General features: G+C 39.2%; 1 protein-coding gene across 5 annotated transcripts in view; it reads right to left on the bottom strand.

Moving 5' to 3' along the window:
• Positions 1-207: 207 nt before the first annotated feature.
• LOC106165760 (monocarboxylate transporter 12) overlaps positions 208-17,694 on the bottom strand; it is a 32,413-nt gene continuing 14,926 nt past the window's right edge. For 4 of the 5 annotated variants that reach the window (XM_013544110.2, XM_087017230.1, XM_087017228.1 and 1 more), the window contains exons 3-9: positions 6,679-6,937; positions 6,215-6,358; positions 4,777-5,703; positions 4,195-4,317; positions 3,480-3,626; positions 2,685-2,810; positions 208-2,210 (exon numbers count right to left, since the gene is read on the bottom strand). In XM_013544110.2, the coding sequence (XP_013399564.2) occupies positions 2,035-2,210; positions 2,685-2,810; positions 3,480-3,626; positions 4,195-4,317; positions 4,777-5,703; positions 6,215-6,358; positions 6,679-6,934 (1,899 nt within the window). In that variant the 5' untranslated portion in view covers positions 6,935-6,937 and the 3' untranslated portion in view covers positions 208-2,034. Of the gene's footprint in view, positions 2,211-2,684; positions 2,811-3,479; positions 3,627-4,194; positions 4,318-4,776; positions 5,704-6,214; positions 6,359-6,678; positions 6,938-15,049; positions 15,541-17,694 lie in introns of those variants that run through there. The other variant, XM_013544112.2, reaches the window with a different exon arrangement.

Genomic DNA, 17,694 nt, shown 5'->3' with positions numbered 1-17,694 from the left:
TCCAGTGCATTGTGACACCTGTCTCTACACACATCCGATTCCATACGTGTGTCTGTTAAGAAAATAAGAAAAATAAATTCAACATTTTGATATACGATTTTGTCGATCGCGCGCTCGGTTTACCGCCACAATGTGTTTTCTAGGTACATGTAAACCCAGAAAAGCTATTAACCGTTTGTCGACCAGGTTTAAAACAAAAAGCCTATGTAACTTTTTATAAGTATAATTATTATGATAACAAAAGAATCACTCATCGGCTTCCAACTTCTTACAAGTACATTACAAGTGATATTTGCGTTGAACATTCGATCATATGAAGTGTTTCTAATTATTAGTTTTAAAAAATTGGCCTTTAAAGACTTAAACGCCATCGGGAGGCTCAGTACGGATACATTTTAAAGATGGGAAACTCGCAATAGAAGTAACTTTACAAACGAGGACAGCTGTTTCCAATTCGACGGTTAAACGTAAAATTAGACATACAAGAGACGTGCGTACTAATAGCGTACTAATATAATACATAAAAACACTCATCTGTATAATTAACTTTGTGTTTTCGTAAACCATTTACAATAGATATAAGGATCACATGTTCAATTTTTTATGATTACTATAAATGAGAATAATAATTATTATTATCATTATTATTATTGTGTTATGTGCAGTACTTACAATTTGAGGTATAAGAAAAGAACGGGAACCTTTCACAAATGTGATCAGTCTAAAACCCGTAGTAAATTTATCACTACAAAATTATAGGCATGATTTCACTATTTTTGCTTCCAGCTGAAATCTAACATACATGTAAAGTGCTACATTTTCAAAATATTTCAGATTAGGTCTGAAGTTGGGCGTAGAACTAATGGTACAAATATACACTTAAAATGCAACATATTTTGTTTCCAGCTGAAAGTAGAAATAAATGCATAATAAAGATAAGCTTTCAACCTCTGGCCTATACTTCCGTGACTATCGCATGCCATTCTCTTCTGTGACTATCGCATGCCATTCTCTGTGTCGTTATATCTTAGAAAAAATGTTTCATAAACGTCGATCTAATAACACTCTATATATTTTAAAAGTCTAATTGCAAATATTTCCTACAAAACAAAATAGCACTTGAAGCAAATACGTCTAAAGGCAGTAAGTTGACAAATAAAAAAGCTGTTTTCTCATACCTTATTCATAACGCAAACCAGTTGTATGGCAGTTTTTACCACGCCAGTCAAATATTGTATAACAACTTTCATGGACAAAAAGGGTGGCAGAGATTAGGGATATACCATTATAACAAACAAATGTTAAACAATAAACCACTTTTAACAATCCATACTAAACTCATGTAGACATTTCACCTTTTAGTCGAAGAAATAAAAAGTATATTATTATGGTTTGAATTCATAGATCTGAATCTAAGGCTCCAATACTAATAATTGTAATATATCGGGATTCCAGTACCTGCGGTTTTGCAACGACGTTCTCTCGTTAGCTTGTGACTACATGGGACCAGTGGAAACATGGTTTGCTTTGTCTTATTTTTTCACTGAAGAAAGCTGGTTTTGGGGCATGCCAGCTGTGCATATAAACTGCAATAAGCACAGTAGTCACGCCTCGTCCTGGTACCCGATACAATCTGTATATTTCGAAATAGCGCAGTTCAAGCATAAGATAACTAAAATCGTTCAAGGGAAAAAGCAACGTATCAGTGTCCTTCTTAGGGCAATTTGTTAACATTCTTAATGTTGTACTTAAATTAAACGTGTCCTCTCAAATTCAGTAATGTGCCGAGCAAAACATTACTCGATATTGTGTCGTTCAATTTAAGTTTCCTTAGCAAATCAACCCTGGGTGGACAGCAAGTGAATATGTTTCTGCGCTAGGATTTTTTCCTGTTTTTCCGTACATTTTTATCACCTCAAATAAACCACAACAAACTTATTTTCCCCGGGGCAGAAAAACTAGTGTTTTCTTCTTGCTCGTCCACTCCATTTCCATGGCAATATTTTCCGCTACATCAATGACAGATGGTAGGTTTTAGCTGGGCTGAGCATCGCCATTATCCTCCCCGGGGACTGCCTGGTGTTCCCCTTTCTTCATACAGCATTTCTCGTAACAGTACAGTGGGAAACAGAGCACACCCGACACGGCCAGCGTGGCACCGCCAAAGACGAAAGAAATAGTATAACTTCCCGTGGCATCGTACAACCCTCCTGAAATGTAGACGGTTAAACGAGGTCAGAAGTGACGATACTGACAAACAGCACAAACTTTAAACACTCAGAACCTAGCGTACTTTTCTCAGTGTAAGTCGACACTACACTAATGAACAAGGATGTATCCAGGGGGATGCCACTGCCCTTAGCTTCAGAGGTGTCCCCCACAATTTAAAATAAACCTTAAACCCTGTCCCCCCCCCCTCGCCCCACCCCGCGCAAAATTCTAGATCCGCCAGCAAAGAGGAGATCCTACGAAGTAATTACCCAATTACCCTCACAGGGGTCTCTAGAAAAAGCACTTAACAAAATTGTATTCACAAACTTTGTAAGAGACCCCTGGCGTTCCTTATGTGAACAGAGAATACAAAGTACGGTGTGTGGTATTTAGAAAACACGCAAACATCCCGACAGATCAGGACGCCTGACTTTACCTGTCAGTAACTCAAAAATGGTATGGTTTATATTCACCTGCTATTGGTGACCCGATGAAGCTGGCAAGACCCTGACACAACGTGATGAGACCAAACGCGTTGGTAAGTTTATCCAACCCCAACAGCTCTACAAGAATGATGGATCGGAGAGAAATGTAGGCAGCTGGAAGGTAAATGATGCTATTAATGAATGACGGATGAGAGAAGAATTCTATCTGACTGGTTTCCACTATAGGCCTATGTTTTAAAAGTAATCATCTTTATAGATGTATATTAAGTGAGTAGACATGTCAAATGTATTGCCACTAAATCCGATCAAACACCAACATTAAGTTTCAAATGGTATGACTTATCAAATAGAACAACTTAATGAAACGCCAGTATCCCGGGGTTTTGTTTCCTTATTTCGTTCGTTTCATTTCGAAGTGGGCGGATGAATAAGGAGGTCAAGTTTACGACCAGAAATGTGCAGCTTTAAAGTCTTTTTTTTACTGTCCGCTGAATAATTTTGTTCATTGTTTCAAGTTGACTTTCTTTGAATTTTGAAAGGAGCTTGTTATATTTACATGTATATGCATTACAGGAATATGCACAGTTGTTCTTTCGCTTTTAATGTATCTTAAGGTCAAACAGTCAAAAAAACTATTACTGTACATGATTTAGAACTTTGAAAACGTTAGAGCATTGAAAAAACGCTTGTGAGAAATTCTGTTGTTTTCTTATTTTATTCTACCATGCAGCTGAAGCACGAAGAATACACGGGCTTAATTGTCTCGCTATCGTAATCAGAAGCAGGAAAACGCATGCGTGCTCCGGATATTGTGTACCATACCTATACATAGGCCAAAAACCGTAGAGTAAACGGCCAGAAGCGCATGCGTCGTACACAATGGCACCAACATGGTCGCTGTACCACCCACGATTAACGCCACATTGCTGATGACGAGACTATTTGCCCAAGCATGGTCACAAACCCATCCTAAAAAAACATAAAAAAGTAACAGTTATAGTATCGTGCTGAATACAAATATTTGTCCTTCAAATATGCTGGTATGAATAAAGTAGGACCTACATGTATGTAAAATGATGCAAAATACGCCAATACTGGCAAAGGTTCCGAATTTCGTTTTGGTGTTGCCAATATTCCAGTATCTGCTTATAACCGAAATTTTACTTGAAAGACAGTACTGAGTTTAAAACATTTTGCCTCGATAACAAATATGATATCCCTTAAAACTGGCGGACAGTGGGTCGACTTTACGCGTGGGATGCAATGGAAAACATATAGTTTAATTAACCTCAATCGGCACGTGGTTTTCATTTTTTGATGGGGAAATTAAACTCCTTATTATCACTGGGCTTAGAGCAGGCCTTAGGAAGTGAGTTGACATGCTGGTATGGCAGCAAAATAAATGAATGAAGTTACCCAGGATATAGTGATCTTATATATAAAAAACTGATGACATATGAAAGTTATCAAGTTTATTTCCCCCTGTGATGCTACATACTATAATCAAGAAATGCGTACAAGCAAAAATTATACATACCAGAGGCTATACGGCCTACAGTATTTGATATTCCTATAATGGATAGTAGGAACACGGCGTCCCCTCCTGGAACCCCAACTGATTGCGCATAGTCGGGAAGGTATGTGAACGGAATGAAGAAACCTAAAATTTTATTCAAAACATATAAAAGAGCATATTCTAGAATAAGCAAGTACCCTAAATATTCAAATAATCGTCACTTCTTGCTGAGGTAAAATGCGTTGAATCAGAATTCCGTTTCCATAGTTGACAACTACCTTGCGTGATGGATTTATTGCAATTTTCTCTGCAAAGATAGCGAATTAATGGCCCTAAATGATACTAGAAAATTCTATTGATCACGCTTAGCAAACTTGCCATTTATAGATGATAAGACTCCATCTTATTATACGTTGGTATTAACGTATCCAATGACGAATGTCTTTATATTATAAGAATCACCCTCAGCATTCAATTGCTAAGATTAAATCACGAAATGTTAAAGTCTTATGTGTCTGATACTTTAATTAAAATACCCCGGGGCTAAATCCCCTTAAAATATAACAAAAAGATATCATTCTGATATATGCCAGCATAACTTACCGACCATTGAAAAGAAGCAACATATGCCGTACAATGTAAAAGGGGGCAATTTAAGTAGAGAAACATCCATCATCTCCATCAGAATATCGCGCATGGATTCGGGGATAAATCTGCATAGGTAAGGTTCCACCCGTGGGACTGCCGGCGGAAGTGACGTCGTACTTTTAATATAGTCCTCCACTGACGTGCTCTGCTGGTACTCCGGGAGATGCAAGATACTTCCGCTGTAGAAGATGTCTTTGCGGTACATGGGACGCTGTAAATGACTGCGGATAGAGGTGGAGCTTTGGCTGATTCGCCATGTCTGACTCCCTACGGGCGATGCGTTGATCTCTTCCACGGTTGTGACCACGTGATGCGGTCTTCCGGTTGGGCTACTGTCACCATTTGCATGTTCTTTGTCAGCGTACTCCTGAACTAATATTTTTGGGATAGGTTTGCCGCCTGGGCCAGCACGAGACTTTGTCGCTGGGCGCGTTGGTTCGTCAAAAGAGACACCCCTTGGCCGCCGTAAGTTCTGACTTCCATTGTCCATATTTATCACAGGTGCCGAGCTTATGTCTTTAATGTCCAAATCACGCCCGTTTTTCTCCACTATTTGTAAAGCATTGTCCGGCTTCTTAATTTTTGTGGTTTCTTTCTCGGAAAAGTCCTCCATTTCGACGTCTAGGACTTTTTTACGTGGTTCGGTCCCAAGTGGCCGGAAGAGGGCGCCAAGGACGCTGCCGTTGAGGACTAGCCCGGCAACTATCAAGGTGCCCCCTCGCCACGCGAAGTTGTCTATAAGTGCCTTGCATAATGGGGCAAACACAAACGCTCCTGCACCGCTCCCACACACGGCGATGCCTGTGGCAAACGCACGCTTTTTTTCAAAGTAGAAGCCTACCATAACAATGGCCGGTAGGTACATCAGACCGAACCCAAATCCTGAAAACCCAGAAAAGAATACGTGTGTTTTTGTAGAAAATGATGTTACAATATATGTATCAGCTGAATATATACAGGAAATCAAGAAAAAAGGGCAGTGAACAATATATTTACCCAAAAGAAAGTAAAACTCATAGTAGCGCGAAGGTAAAGTGTAACCAACATGAGGTGTCATTTACAATGTACAACATGCAATTGTTGAAGATAAAATCCCTCTAATATGCAACATTTTAACAACATTTTGGTAAAAAATGAAACGTTCCTTTAAACCATAACTGATACAGCCATACTGTAATTATGAACAGGGTAGTTAATTACATACATTAAATGGCTTAACTTCACTTTGACAGGCTGTTGTTTAACCGTTTCCTTGACAGTAGTGATATTAGTACAACGTATGTATTACAAAACTCAAAGTGTTATGTTAATCACGGGAGATTGTGCTCCCAAATAAGAGCTCAATGGTATAACGACGCCAATGATTGCTGCTGCATATACTAGTGTGACGTACCGCCTAGTGCTCCGTAGACGATAATTAAAACCGAGACACTGGGTGAGAATATTGCGAGTGCGAACGCTATAGCACAGATGATGCTACCGGCGATGGTCACCTTGCGGCAGCCATATCTGTTTGATAGTGCCCCGGCCACCGGACCTTGAAAACACAACAGAAAAATGCATTTAAATTCTGACAAATGTTGGACATATGTATTGTCAACCAGTGCTCAAGCTCCTGTGCACGTGTGCGCGTGTTGAAATGTGTGCGTGCAAGGGCGTTTGTCTTAGTGTGTAAATGTGTTTGAAATTAAGTGCCTGTGTTTGTGTGTATATGTGTGTGCGTATTTTTACAGAGCGTAGGTGCATGACTGTAATGAATATCATAATGTTTAACGCTAAAATAAAAGTTTGAAAATGGCACCGCCACCAGTGACGTCTGACGTAAAGGAAAAGATTGGTGGCGACGTCTATACTCACCCATGGTAAGATACATGCCGTTGAGGACCGAGCCCACCCAGGCTGTCTTACTCTTGCTGTCTCCATACTCTGCCAGAAACTCCACGTACCATATTCCAAAGGAAAAGCACACGCCGTCTACTAAGACGTTGCAAAAGAATGACGCAACCAGTATGACCCAGCCGTAGCCTCCATCTGGGGGTAAGGCGGGAATTTCTGTGTCGAAGTCGAGGTCGTTGTCCTCTTCCTGATCCTGCCCTTGTTTTGAATCTGTCATTTTCTGAATGTGAAAAAAATACAAAGAAGTTGAAGAGTGCACGTATTTTACATAGAGCCACTTAAGGAATATGCTTTTATATGTTTCACTGCAATAGTAACCATTGTTTAGAGAGATCCCCTTTCATTTTCATATAGTTGGTAATCAATTATTTGCCATTTTCCTATTTCATCAAATAAAATTATCAAATGACAAAAAGGAGTTTATTCCCGTATGATTACATATACGTAATAGAAAAATGGTCGAGTATTTTTTCAGTCATTCGATTTTTGCAGTGCGCTTTACTAAGCATCCCCTGCAGAACGATTTTAACACCTTACATGTGGTTATCTAAATGCACATACATGTATCTATCCCCACCTCTCTCCCAAAAATCCCTTATTCGCTGGGCTAATGAGAATATAACGAGTTGGCGGATACCAATATATAGCCAATGCACTCATATCTGACTTATTGCCAACGCCGATCATTACCGCTGACTCCCAAAACCTCATCAGACTTTTATATTTAATTTCCTAACTGCACTCTCCATTCGATTACTAAACAGTGCCATCGCATCATCGACGTAACAGGTCCGAATGGTTTATCGAATAAAGAAACGGCTAATGTAGAAGTAGTTCAGTGCTTTTATCACTATATGACGGTACCCTTTGATGTATGCATTTCAGATAAAAAGCGTGGCTTCACAATTTGTGAAGAATTTTTTTTAATAATTCGCATCGAAATGTCAATGGATATCCACTTGTTTTCATCACAATGAAAAAATTGGATGGTTGCGCATGCGTCCTAGCACTGGTTAGACAACAGGGACTTTCGTTCACCAAATGCTATTTAAGTTAGTGCAGTTTTAGAGCAATAAACCGATAAGAAACCCGATTAAAACCTGGTGAAAACCGCATACATACGTAGTCAAAAACCAAGGTATTGTCAGGATAAACCTTAAACAAAAACCGCAATTCGAAATTGGTATCTGGAGCGCTTAGCTCTCATAAAAAGCGGTGTGGCTCGCTGTTAAAGACACATATATTATGTAATTTAATTTATGTACTTACTAATATAGACGATGTGGTGTGAACATGACTTCTTCAAGTACATAGGCAATCAAAGGAAATGGTATCATCTTATACAATTTAGATTTTCTATGCATCAATGTTCGGTAAAAAAATGCGTCGAGGTCAAATTTCAATCGGCCCTTATATCTAAATTCAGAAGTGTGGATTACGTGGTCAGCAATTAAGTAGACAAATGAAGGTCTAAATTGATCCTAATCAGAAGGTTGTACGTGTTGTAGTCACTGGTGATCATGTATCACACTTACAGCATTGACCACCCGGCAAACACATGACGTTTTATAACGTTACCATAACGTTACCGTAGCGTTCTCTGGGGATTCAGAAACGTTATGATAACGTTATAATAACGTTCTGTTTGCTGGGAATCAGAGCTGAGAACTTTAATTAACGACATTGCATAGAAAGCCACTGTGATTAATACTGTCAGTCGTTAGTATGAGTGCTCAGCATTTTGTACATATATTGGTCGTGGCAGCCCCAGTGATATATCGCCCGACTAGATCGAATTTCCTGTCAACTCCGCTTGGCCTCCATTATTGATGAACAGGGAATGAAGAATAATCCAAGAACTATTCCAATCTAAATTGACACTTTTTCTGGGATTTTCAGCCACACCACTTTGTTCTATAGATTGTACGTAATCGGAGCAGTTGGGTTTTTATTATGGCTCAATTTGGAATGCGGTGACGCTCGCGTCTTGGTAGCACAAGGCAGTCAATAATTCCCAAGACAAAATATGAGACTAAATTTCTAAATGAACCACAATCGTCAATAACAGAGGATAGCCTTCGTTCTTCACTAGACTAAGTCTGATGGAAAATAAAAGCATGACACCTTTTCGAAGACGTCTCATAAGACATAATAAACCTAGATAATGCGATTTCATTTCGTTTCCAATCTTTATTCGAGACATTTTTTATCCATCTCGAGAGGTTTAGAGAGTTTATTGCTATAAAACGTTTTGCAACGATAGTAAAGCCAGACCCAAGTCAGCCTTGCATATCTTTAGGTAAATGCAAATTGGGTTAGAAAGCTACAAACGGAGCAGTACAAAATAAAACTGTATTTCCTGAAATAAAACAGGTGAATGAAACAGCGAACGCACTAAATATTAATAATAATAAATAATAATAATAAAACACTTCTTTAAAACGCGCTACACATGCGTCTTAGCGCTGTTTACATAAAAAATAAAAACTCCACAGATAGATTAAAGCCAGTATAGACTAAAACAGAAAACTTAAAAATTTTAAAAACTAAAAAGATGCTATAAATTAAAGTATCTTTTGAATAAAAAAGTTTTTAAATTCTTCTTAAAACAGTAATATGAGTCATCCAGAGACACATTAGATCTTGTGATAAAATTAGACCATAAAATCGGTGCACAAATCTCGAAACTTGTGTGTCCATATGTTTTAAGAGTCTTTTTGGTGTCTTTTCGCTTAAGTTGAAGTTGTCCACTAGATCGAAGTGATCTGATAGGAGTTAAAAGTTCTATGTGTTTTTAATATTAAACAGAGTACTTCCCTTTTATAAGCTTCAATTTCATTTAGTTTTATAACCACCGCTGCAATTCACCAGTTTTTACTGACCGCTGATTAACGTCCGAGATTTAACTGACCAGAAGAACAACCTTATTTTTCTGAACGCCAAGAATATTACCCGATTCCATCTACCACTCAGAATAAACGTCGGCAAAGCGGTGGCCAGAAAGACAATAAAGTATTCCAGTTAATGCAAGATTTGTTTAAGTATGATGGATTGCGTCTCCCAATAGAGCCGAGTCATCGGGGATTTTGGACAAATTGGAGCCCTTTTTTTCCTATATCACTTATCAACCTTCTCATTGCCTCGGATATCAGTTGACCTTTAGGTAAAACAATTGAAGCGACAAAAAACCATTATTGCAGTGGCAACCGGAGCAACCAACTTGTTTTTTTTTAAATAAGTGCCATATACTTTGGATCCACGTTCTAAATCACGCACAAAGCGTGTTTCCAAATGTTATTATTTTCATATCTGTTCAGAAAGAGCAGTGGACTACACATATCTGTACCCATTGCCCATTATTCATCTTGTACAAAGATGACGGACTGAAATCAAACGGACCCTTTCTTAGACATCTAAACAATGATCCTATTTTCCTTCGAGTTTTATGTTTTTCATCATTGTATAGAAATACTGATAGTATTGTGAACCATTGTTTTCATAACTCATGCGTACAAGAAATGTAAACAAAACCATATGTTTACATGTGCGCTGACCAACCACTAAGGAACATCTTAAAACACATCGCAGTAACTCACCATCATTAGTATCACAGGGGGATAATTAATTGTGGGATGTGGTGTATATTGAGGAGAATCCAAACCAATGTTATATTGCTTCACTGTCGCTGCATTAATGTTACTGCCTTCATGGAGAAACCTACTCCAGACATCGTTAAACCACTGGTACCGGCACAACACTGCTTGCCAATTTATAGATGCTTAATCAGTATATGCACAAGACGATCACAGCATCCCTATCTTAATTGCCATAATCATGAGAACATGGACACAATATGTCGCGTCTATTGGCATTTGTTCAAAATCGTATGACGAAGGATGCATGTACATGTGCGCACATGAGCACGCCCGTGCAGGCGTGTGCAGGCGATCTCCAAATCACCACACAGTCATTTTAAATGGTATTGATAATACACACATACACACACACACACACAACAGTACCACTATGATGACCCTGTATATCCTGTACCTACTGAACTTACCCCTGGAATGTCTTCCATTGCCGCCAGCTCTAGGAAAACGCTGGACCGCCTGGACAGCTACAGCTTAACCTGCATGGTTTTGCACACTTTCCCCCAAAAGGCTGCCTACATGTATTAGGCTTCGTTCACATGCAATGTCTATTTTCTAAATTCTATTTTCTATTTGCGGTATGTCTTATGATCACGGTCTGTGCCCTGAATATCCCGCCGCGTAATTACTGGCAGCGCGAGCCAGTTACTATAAGTTACTATAAGTAACTGGCTCGCGCTGCCAGTAATTACGCGGCGGGATATTCAGGGCACAGACCGTGATCATAAGATAGCGCAAATAGAAAATAGAAATTAGAAAATAGACATTGCATGTGAACGAAGCCTTAGTGACCTAATAATGTGTGACTACATAATACGTCATCATTGAGAGGCGACCTCCTTCCCATTTACATGCTAATATGTATAGCTCTGTTCACATAAGACTCGTCTCGGGTATGTCTGGGCTTGTGTCTACTAACTGTGTTCCCATGTAAGGCATTCATTGCCATCGAAATATCGAAGTAAATACTTAACACGTCGTCTACGCAACTGATCCAATATGGCATTGTAATCGGTGAAATATTCCAAAGATATCAGCTTTAAGTGTTTGTTTATTGTGTTCATTATTGTGTTCATAGCTAAAGATGAATGTATATGTAAGTCACCGAATCCGCAACAATTGCATTCACTTTATTATAATACCGATCAATAACGTTGAATCAGATACATCACTCATCTAAAACAGTACCGAACGTCCACGCAGAAACCAAATTGTTCTGAGCAGTGCTTCTCAGCTCAGTTGTACATGCACGTGTATCTGCTCAATTAAATGTTCGAACGATTGGTAGCATATACCAGTATAAAGGCAATCACCCAAGCTTTTAGACAATGCCCACATTCATACGGCGGCAAAAGAAATGGAAAGAAAGGGAAATGGAACCCATTACGCTCTCTAGAGATTACCCGGATGTCTGCGACTTATTTTCGGAATGGCAAAGTTGAGTCTTTTGTTCTGCTCTGGCATTTATAACAAAATACGGACGGCACATCACTGATACGAAATATGATTTAAAATGAGGTTCATAAATACAAATAGAATCGATTGAGACGTGAAGTAATATCCTTGGAGTTCAGACATGAAGATTGCAGAGATTTTGGGATGGGAGGGTTCTTCCAATAAATCACTGAATTGACACAGTGACCCGCGCCCGTAATCTCAATTGGTTTCCATTCAGCACTGTTTCAATGACCGCTAACCTAACATTTGCTTACAAATCAGCTCAATATTTGTCTGGTGCAGCCATCACGTTTCCCATCACATGAGTTAATCTGCTGGGAAATTGTACAAAATGTTGACGTCGGGCAATAAATAATGATGGCCAGGATTGATATGACGATCTGTGGCTTGAACGCATGGTCTTTTTCTCAACGTTAACTAATAACTACTCGTGCTTGCTTAATTGTGATTCCGTCACTCGAATTTAATTTTTAAGTTTGAAAGCAAGCAGTGGCAGTTTGCCTTAAGTTCTACAAAGTTTCATTGAAGTGTCTCAAGGCAAGACCAAGCCAGTTCTACACAAGACTTGAGAACAGCCTGGTCCTCAGTCCAACAAGAACCAAAGGCACGCTACTCCGTTTTTCTACATACATGTACTTGTCATTTGACGAAAAAACAGGAAAATAAAAGAACCTGACCCGCTTTAGGTAGAAACACTTTTGTATCACCTTGAAGCCGTGTGCTCACAGCAGTTCATGATCATTTAGGTATGTAATATCACACTAGATAGGTCTTCCCTTTAAGCTACCTGCCATATATACACACACAACTAGATTTGTACACCGCGATTTTTACTGGAGGCATTATTACTAACAGTGAGCATTACCACTGTACTGTAAGTGCTGGTAGATTCGACTTTCACACGCTCAGTTAAGTATACACATGGTTCTACCGGTATAGTTTTTCTTTATTGACACACAATAAATAAAAAGTGTAGAGGGAATAGCAAAAGTGTAACCATAACCGTGGCGCCTCTGCTAGACAGAGGACTTGACCACACCAACGGCGTAATACTTAATTTGCACATTTTAATTAGTTTTAACCGAATGTTTAAAAAGAGTTAATCGTAATACTTAATTTGCAACGGCGTAATACTTAATTTGCACATTTTAATTAGTTTTAACCGAATGTTTAAAAAGAGTTAATCGTATTAAAATAGTATTAGTACATTTGCATCCAAGATTAACACAGTGTAAGTGCAGCCTAAGGCGCAGTTAGGTAGCCATCTCTACTCACTTTGACGGCAAATCGCTATGTAAATGACATGATATGAAACATTTATAGCCATTCGATACACAGCCCTATGGGGAATACTGTATGCTTTTTGTATAGTTTCTATGTAGCAATTTGTATAAAACACGCCATGGAATTATATATCTGTCACGAAAGCTTTCAGCTTGCATCACAGCGCAAGACTACTTCTGCCATTTATTTTTACTTTTTACAATGTACTGTAGGCAAAGGGCGAGCGCGTAATGTGGTCTAGGCGGGCGTGGTCTAGAGCCTTCGGATTTTCTTTCAAGATGATTTCTGTAACTTCTATTCTTTTCCAAAAAGAAAATAGACATCTATATACCTGTGTGACAATGCTATTTTTTTATCCTAAGTGGGGGTGTAAAGCATTAATGAAACTAACATTTTCCTTTCAGACCTGTAAAAACGAATTGATACAGAATTAATAAATGGTTTTAAGTTTCATTGAAAATTGTTAAAGTTCGATATGCCATGTTAAGCCACTTCCTCTCTACCCGGTTAATAAAAGCATATTGGGTACGTTAGGGATACAGAGAACTGCACAAACACCGTCAGATTTTTGTAGAATCTGAGTCAGTTCGTGAAAATGTATCCCACTGTGGTGTCATAGCAAAAAAAGAAGTTTGTTATAAACTACACACTTCATGTAAAAACGAGCGAATCAACCGTATAATGCAATAATGCACTTATGCCAGTATGAGATCCATCTCAATGATGGTGCTCTATTCTTAAATCCTTTTCTAAAATAGCTAGAAAATCACACCGGAAAGTAGCGCCGTAGCTCCATTAGGCCATGCAACCAAGCGCATCCCATTACTGCAAATATACACGTACGGAGAGTTTCCGCGAAGGCTGTAATATTACTGCTTTCGAAGAATTGTTTTGCAAAGATAACGCCGTTTACAATGTATGAAATGTCTGAACTGCTATTGTAAATTGGGTCTTTTTATCTCAAAAACCAATAAATATACCAGTTCCAGGTTAAGTCATGGGCAGCTCCACAGCTCACTCTAGTACATTAAATTAATAAATGCCATGTTTAGTCACTGCCTACCTCATATTAACTTACTATGAAAAAATTGGCATACAAGTGTCGTTTCAGATACTAATTTACAAGGCCGTTCCAGTCATTCTTTTCAAGTAAAAATGACTGACACACAGCAATTTAATAAATACATCTACACGTGCAAATAAACTTGTAAACCACGCACGCACACCCACACGCACTTTTTTGCAAACACTGCACTGTTCAATGCATTTTAAATTATGTAAACAAATAATGCTTAACCAACTTCGAAACCAGAAAAATCAACCCCGCTATGCGCAGAACCCACGTTAATACGCAAAATAGGAAACCCTACAACCGCACGCACACTAACACACAGAACCACACGCATACACACAGACACGCACATGACTGCATCAAATAGATCAATCGATTTACGCCGTACACAACTCGTGCCAATATCTGACCGACGTCCACTAGAACGCTAAAGCCCAGCTTATTCACTACCAAACACGCGCGACTTTAAAGCCCGTCGAGTGAAAAATTACAGAAGCTGTGTTTACACGAGATAAATCAATGGCCTCATCCACCTGGCAAATTTGCCGATCACTAAGTCAAAAACGCCGCTTCATCAATAAACATGGCAGGGTTATGGACATCCCCGGCCAGTGATTGCAAATATTATTTAATGTGTGGGGTTCCGTTATATTTCTTTCACTTAACAGATTTTCTTCGGTTTAATCACCCGTCAAGTTGTCCGCTGAATACACATGTTCGTCAGTGAAACCGAGTGCAGCGTCATTTACCTTTTAAGTTAAAGACGGTAAAGTGAAATCAAAAGAAAATAAATAGACGAAAGAGCCACGACAAAAGAAAATGATAATTAAAAAGAAAGATCACCATTAATGGTAAGTTTTCTCACCTCATCTATGTTCCAACAAGTGTTTTTGACGTGCCGAGATGTTTCACTGCCTTGGTGAAGAAATCAGACGTTTTATCTTCAGGCTGAGTAATAATATTATTTCTGTCGTGGAACACAGAGAACGCTGTCCCTTGCGTAACGCAGAAAATAAAGGATCCTCTGCACCCCAGAACCACGTAAGCCTGGATCTGCCATGAATTATGCACCAAGATGCCTCTAAAGTTCACTTAACCCCATATGTGTGCTAATGATGACAACAAAGTGACCAATGTCATTTCACACGGCTCCAAGGGGAATGTCTCCACTGGAACTGCGAGAGGGGATGCGCACGCATCTCCGCAAATGGCACACTGACATTAGATATGCTTTTGTTTCTGGTAATATGAACGACTGAGGCAATACAATGTCTCAGGATACGTTTAGTATCGATTTAGTTCGAATGTTTAACAAAGTCAACAAATGGTTTCTGCGTGGCTGTATTGGCACAGTCTACCTGGGGAAGGTGTACATGGATTCATCGCCGGTAATGGATCTGAATAAAACAGGAGGGAATTATCTATCTTTTTTCTGCTTTTTTTTTTTTTTTTTTTTTTTGCCATTTTTAATATCTGTTATGAGTTGTCGCACCAATAAATACAACACGTATTTGAGTTCACGCATCCAATCGTTTCACTGTTCGCCTCTCTCTCCGTCTGTCCGTCTGTCTGTCTGTCTGTCTGTCAATCTGGCTGTCTGGTTTCCCCCTGTATCTGCGTGCGTGCCTGCCTGTTTTCCTGTATGTCTTTCTGTTTGTCAGTCTGTCTGTCTGTCTGTCTGTTTGTCTGCCTGTCTGTCTGTCTTACTGTCCGACTTTATAGTATTTTGAGAGACTTACCCGAAAAATGATGCACAAGGCAGGGGGCGTACATGAGTATGCTCTATAGATAATATCAAATCAGTGGACGCAGTGGACAGTCGGGTCCTCGACGTGCACTTAATGACCCCTTTATACCAGATCAGGAGGTGCGAGGCGTTGGGTGCGACAGTTGTGTTGAAGGGGACCATCGCAGACGATAAACTTGGTACAAAGGAAATGTATGCCCCAAAATTGTGCCCTAACCGCACATTGTTAATAATCTAGACGGATATAATGGACGGTGCTCTTAATGCAGTTCAGTGCATCTTTACTCAGCTTACAATTCTAACGCATACTCGGTCTGTCTATAATACTTTCGTGGGTATTTCATTAACAAGATGATCAATGCTTCATCATGGCCTTGTTGCTTATTATACATTGTACAGGTAGTATTAGATTAAAAAATAAAATGATCTCAAAAAAACATTCTTTACAATTCTATGGAATTCCACTTAATATTACACTGTCATAGAACAGCTTTTATGAACATGCCATGTTAACTCGATGGACTGCATGATAGCCATATATGATTATCAGAATAAAAACTGGCAGTAAGCATCTTTCGGTGTTTTGGGGAATGGGCCACCGCCACTTTTACCAAGTGGGCTATTGTATTTTCAGTCAAGATGAGGCAACCTTTCATATAGATAAATTAACATACGTGTAAGATCGCTTTCACAAGTTTTATCACACCTCGATGTATAGATCAAATTGGAGGACCATCACTTAATGTTAATAAAACACCTTTCAGGGGGAAGGGGGGTTGAGATACCGGCATATATTGATAGGGAAGAAGAGCGTATATCATCAAAATAGACAACACAGGCAATAATATTCAACTGTGCAAGGAGAATGACTCTGTTTTTCAAGAAAGTACGGAATGGGCGCTTTATTCCGACATTGTTATCGAACTATTATGTATCTGACAAATGAACTTTTTAACAACAAGGTACCGTAGGTGTGACCATAGTCAAGATTCAATGACGCTTTTCAGTAACAACCAGTTCCCTGTTTATACACCTTGATCTAGCCATTTCCATCGAGAACAGAAACCAGGACAATCCATTGGAAACTACCAACGCACTGGTACAAGGTGCGATACAAGGTGGGCACCAGGCCCAGGTAGCCAATGCGCACTCTTCCAATTCAAAGGACAGGCGAATTCCCGGACAAGTGAAGTTGCATTAGATTGAGTGTCTACTTATAACAAAGCCAGACAAAACGCAGTAGAGTAATGACCCATTCTGATCCAGCGGAGCGCAGACAATGTTTGATCGATATAGTTATTGAAAACACACTTTATTAGAGCTGAGGTAAATCATTTTGGGCACTGCGGTTGAATGTGATGTAATTTTGTCTAACTATTATCTGCGCTATCATTGGAAGGCATACCGCCTATATGACACGATATTCTCCTTGTGCCATCGAACGCATTGCGCTCTCCCTTCAAAGGTTCAGTTACAATGGCCTTTTAGCGTTAATCACATTACTCCTTTTAATATATCAATTATTCAGTGACATTCCAATGGTCCCCAAAGATAAGCGCAACAATTCAGTGGTGAAACATTAGTGCATGAAATTATTGGCGCTTTATTGAAGAATCCCTTCTAAATATACCAATGGGATATTTTGGATTTCTTCAATCATTGCAAACGTTTGGCGCGGTTTCAATTAATGCGACCAAGACCTGATGATCCAGTGCACTACAGCCAGCTGCCGCTTGGTGGCACCACCTAAACTGTTCTTGACT

The sequence above is a fragment of the Lingula anatina genome, chromosome 7 (assembly GCF_051362555.1).
Source record: "Lingula anatina isolate TDL-2025a chromosome 7, LinAna3.0, whole genome shotgun sequence".
Lineage (NCBI taxonomy): Eukaryota > Metazoa > Brachiopoda > Lingulata > Lingulida > Lingulidae > Lingula > Lingula anatina.
The sequence above is the reverse complement of the archived record's forward strand: the minus strand, read 5'-3'. Positions and strand labels throughout refer to the sequence as shown.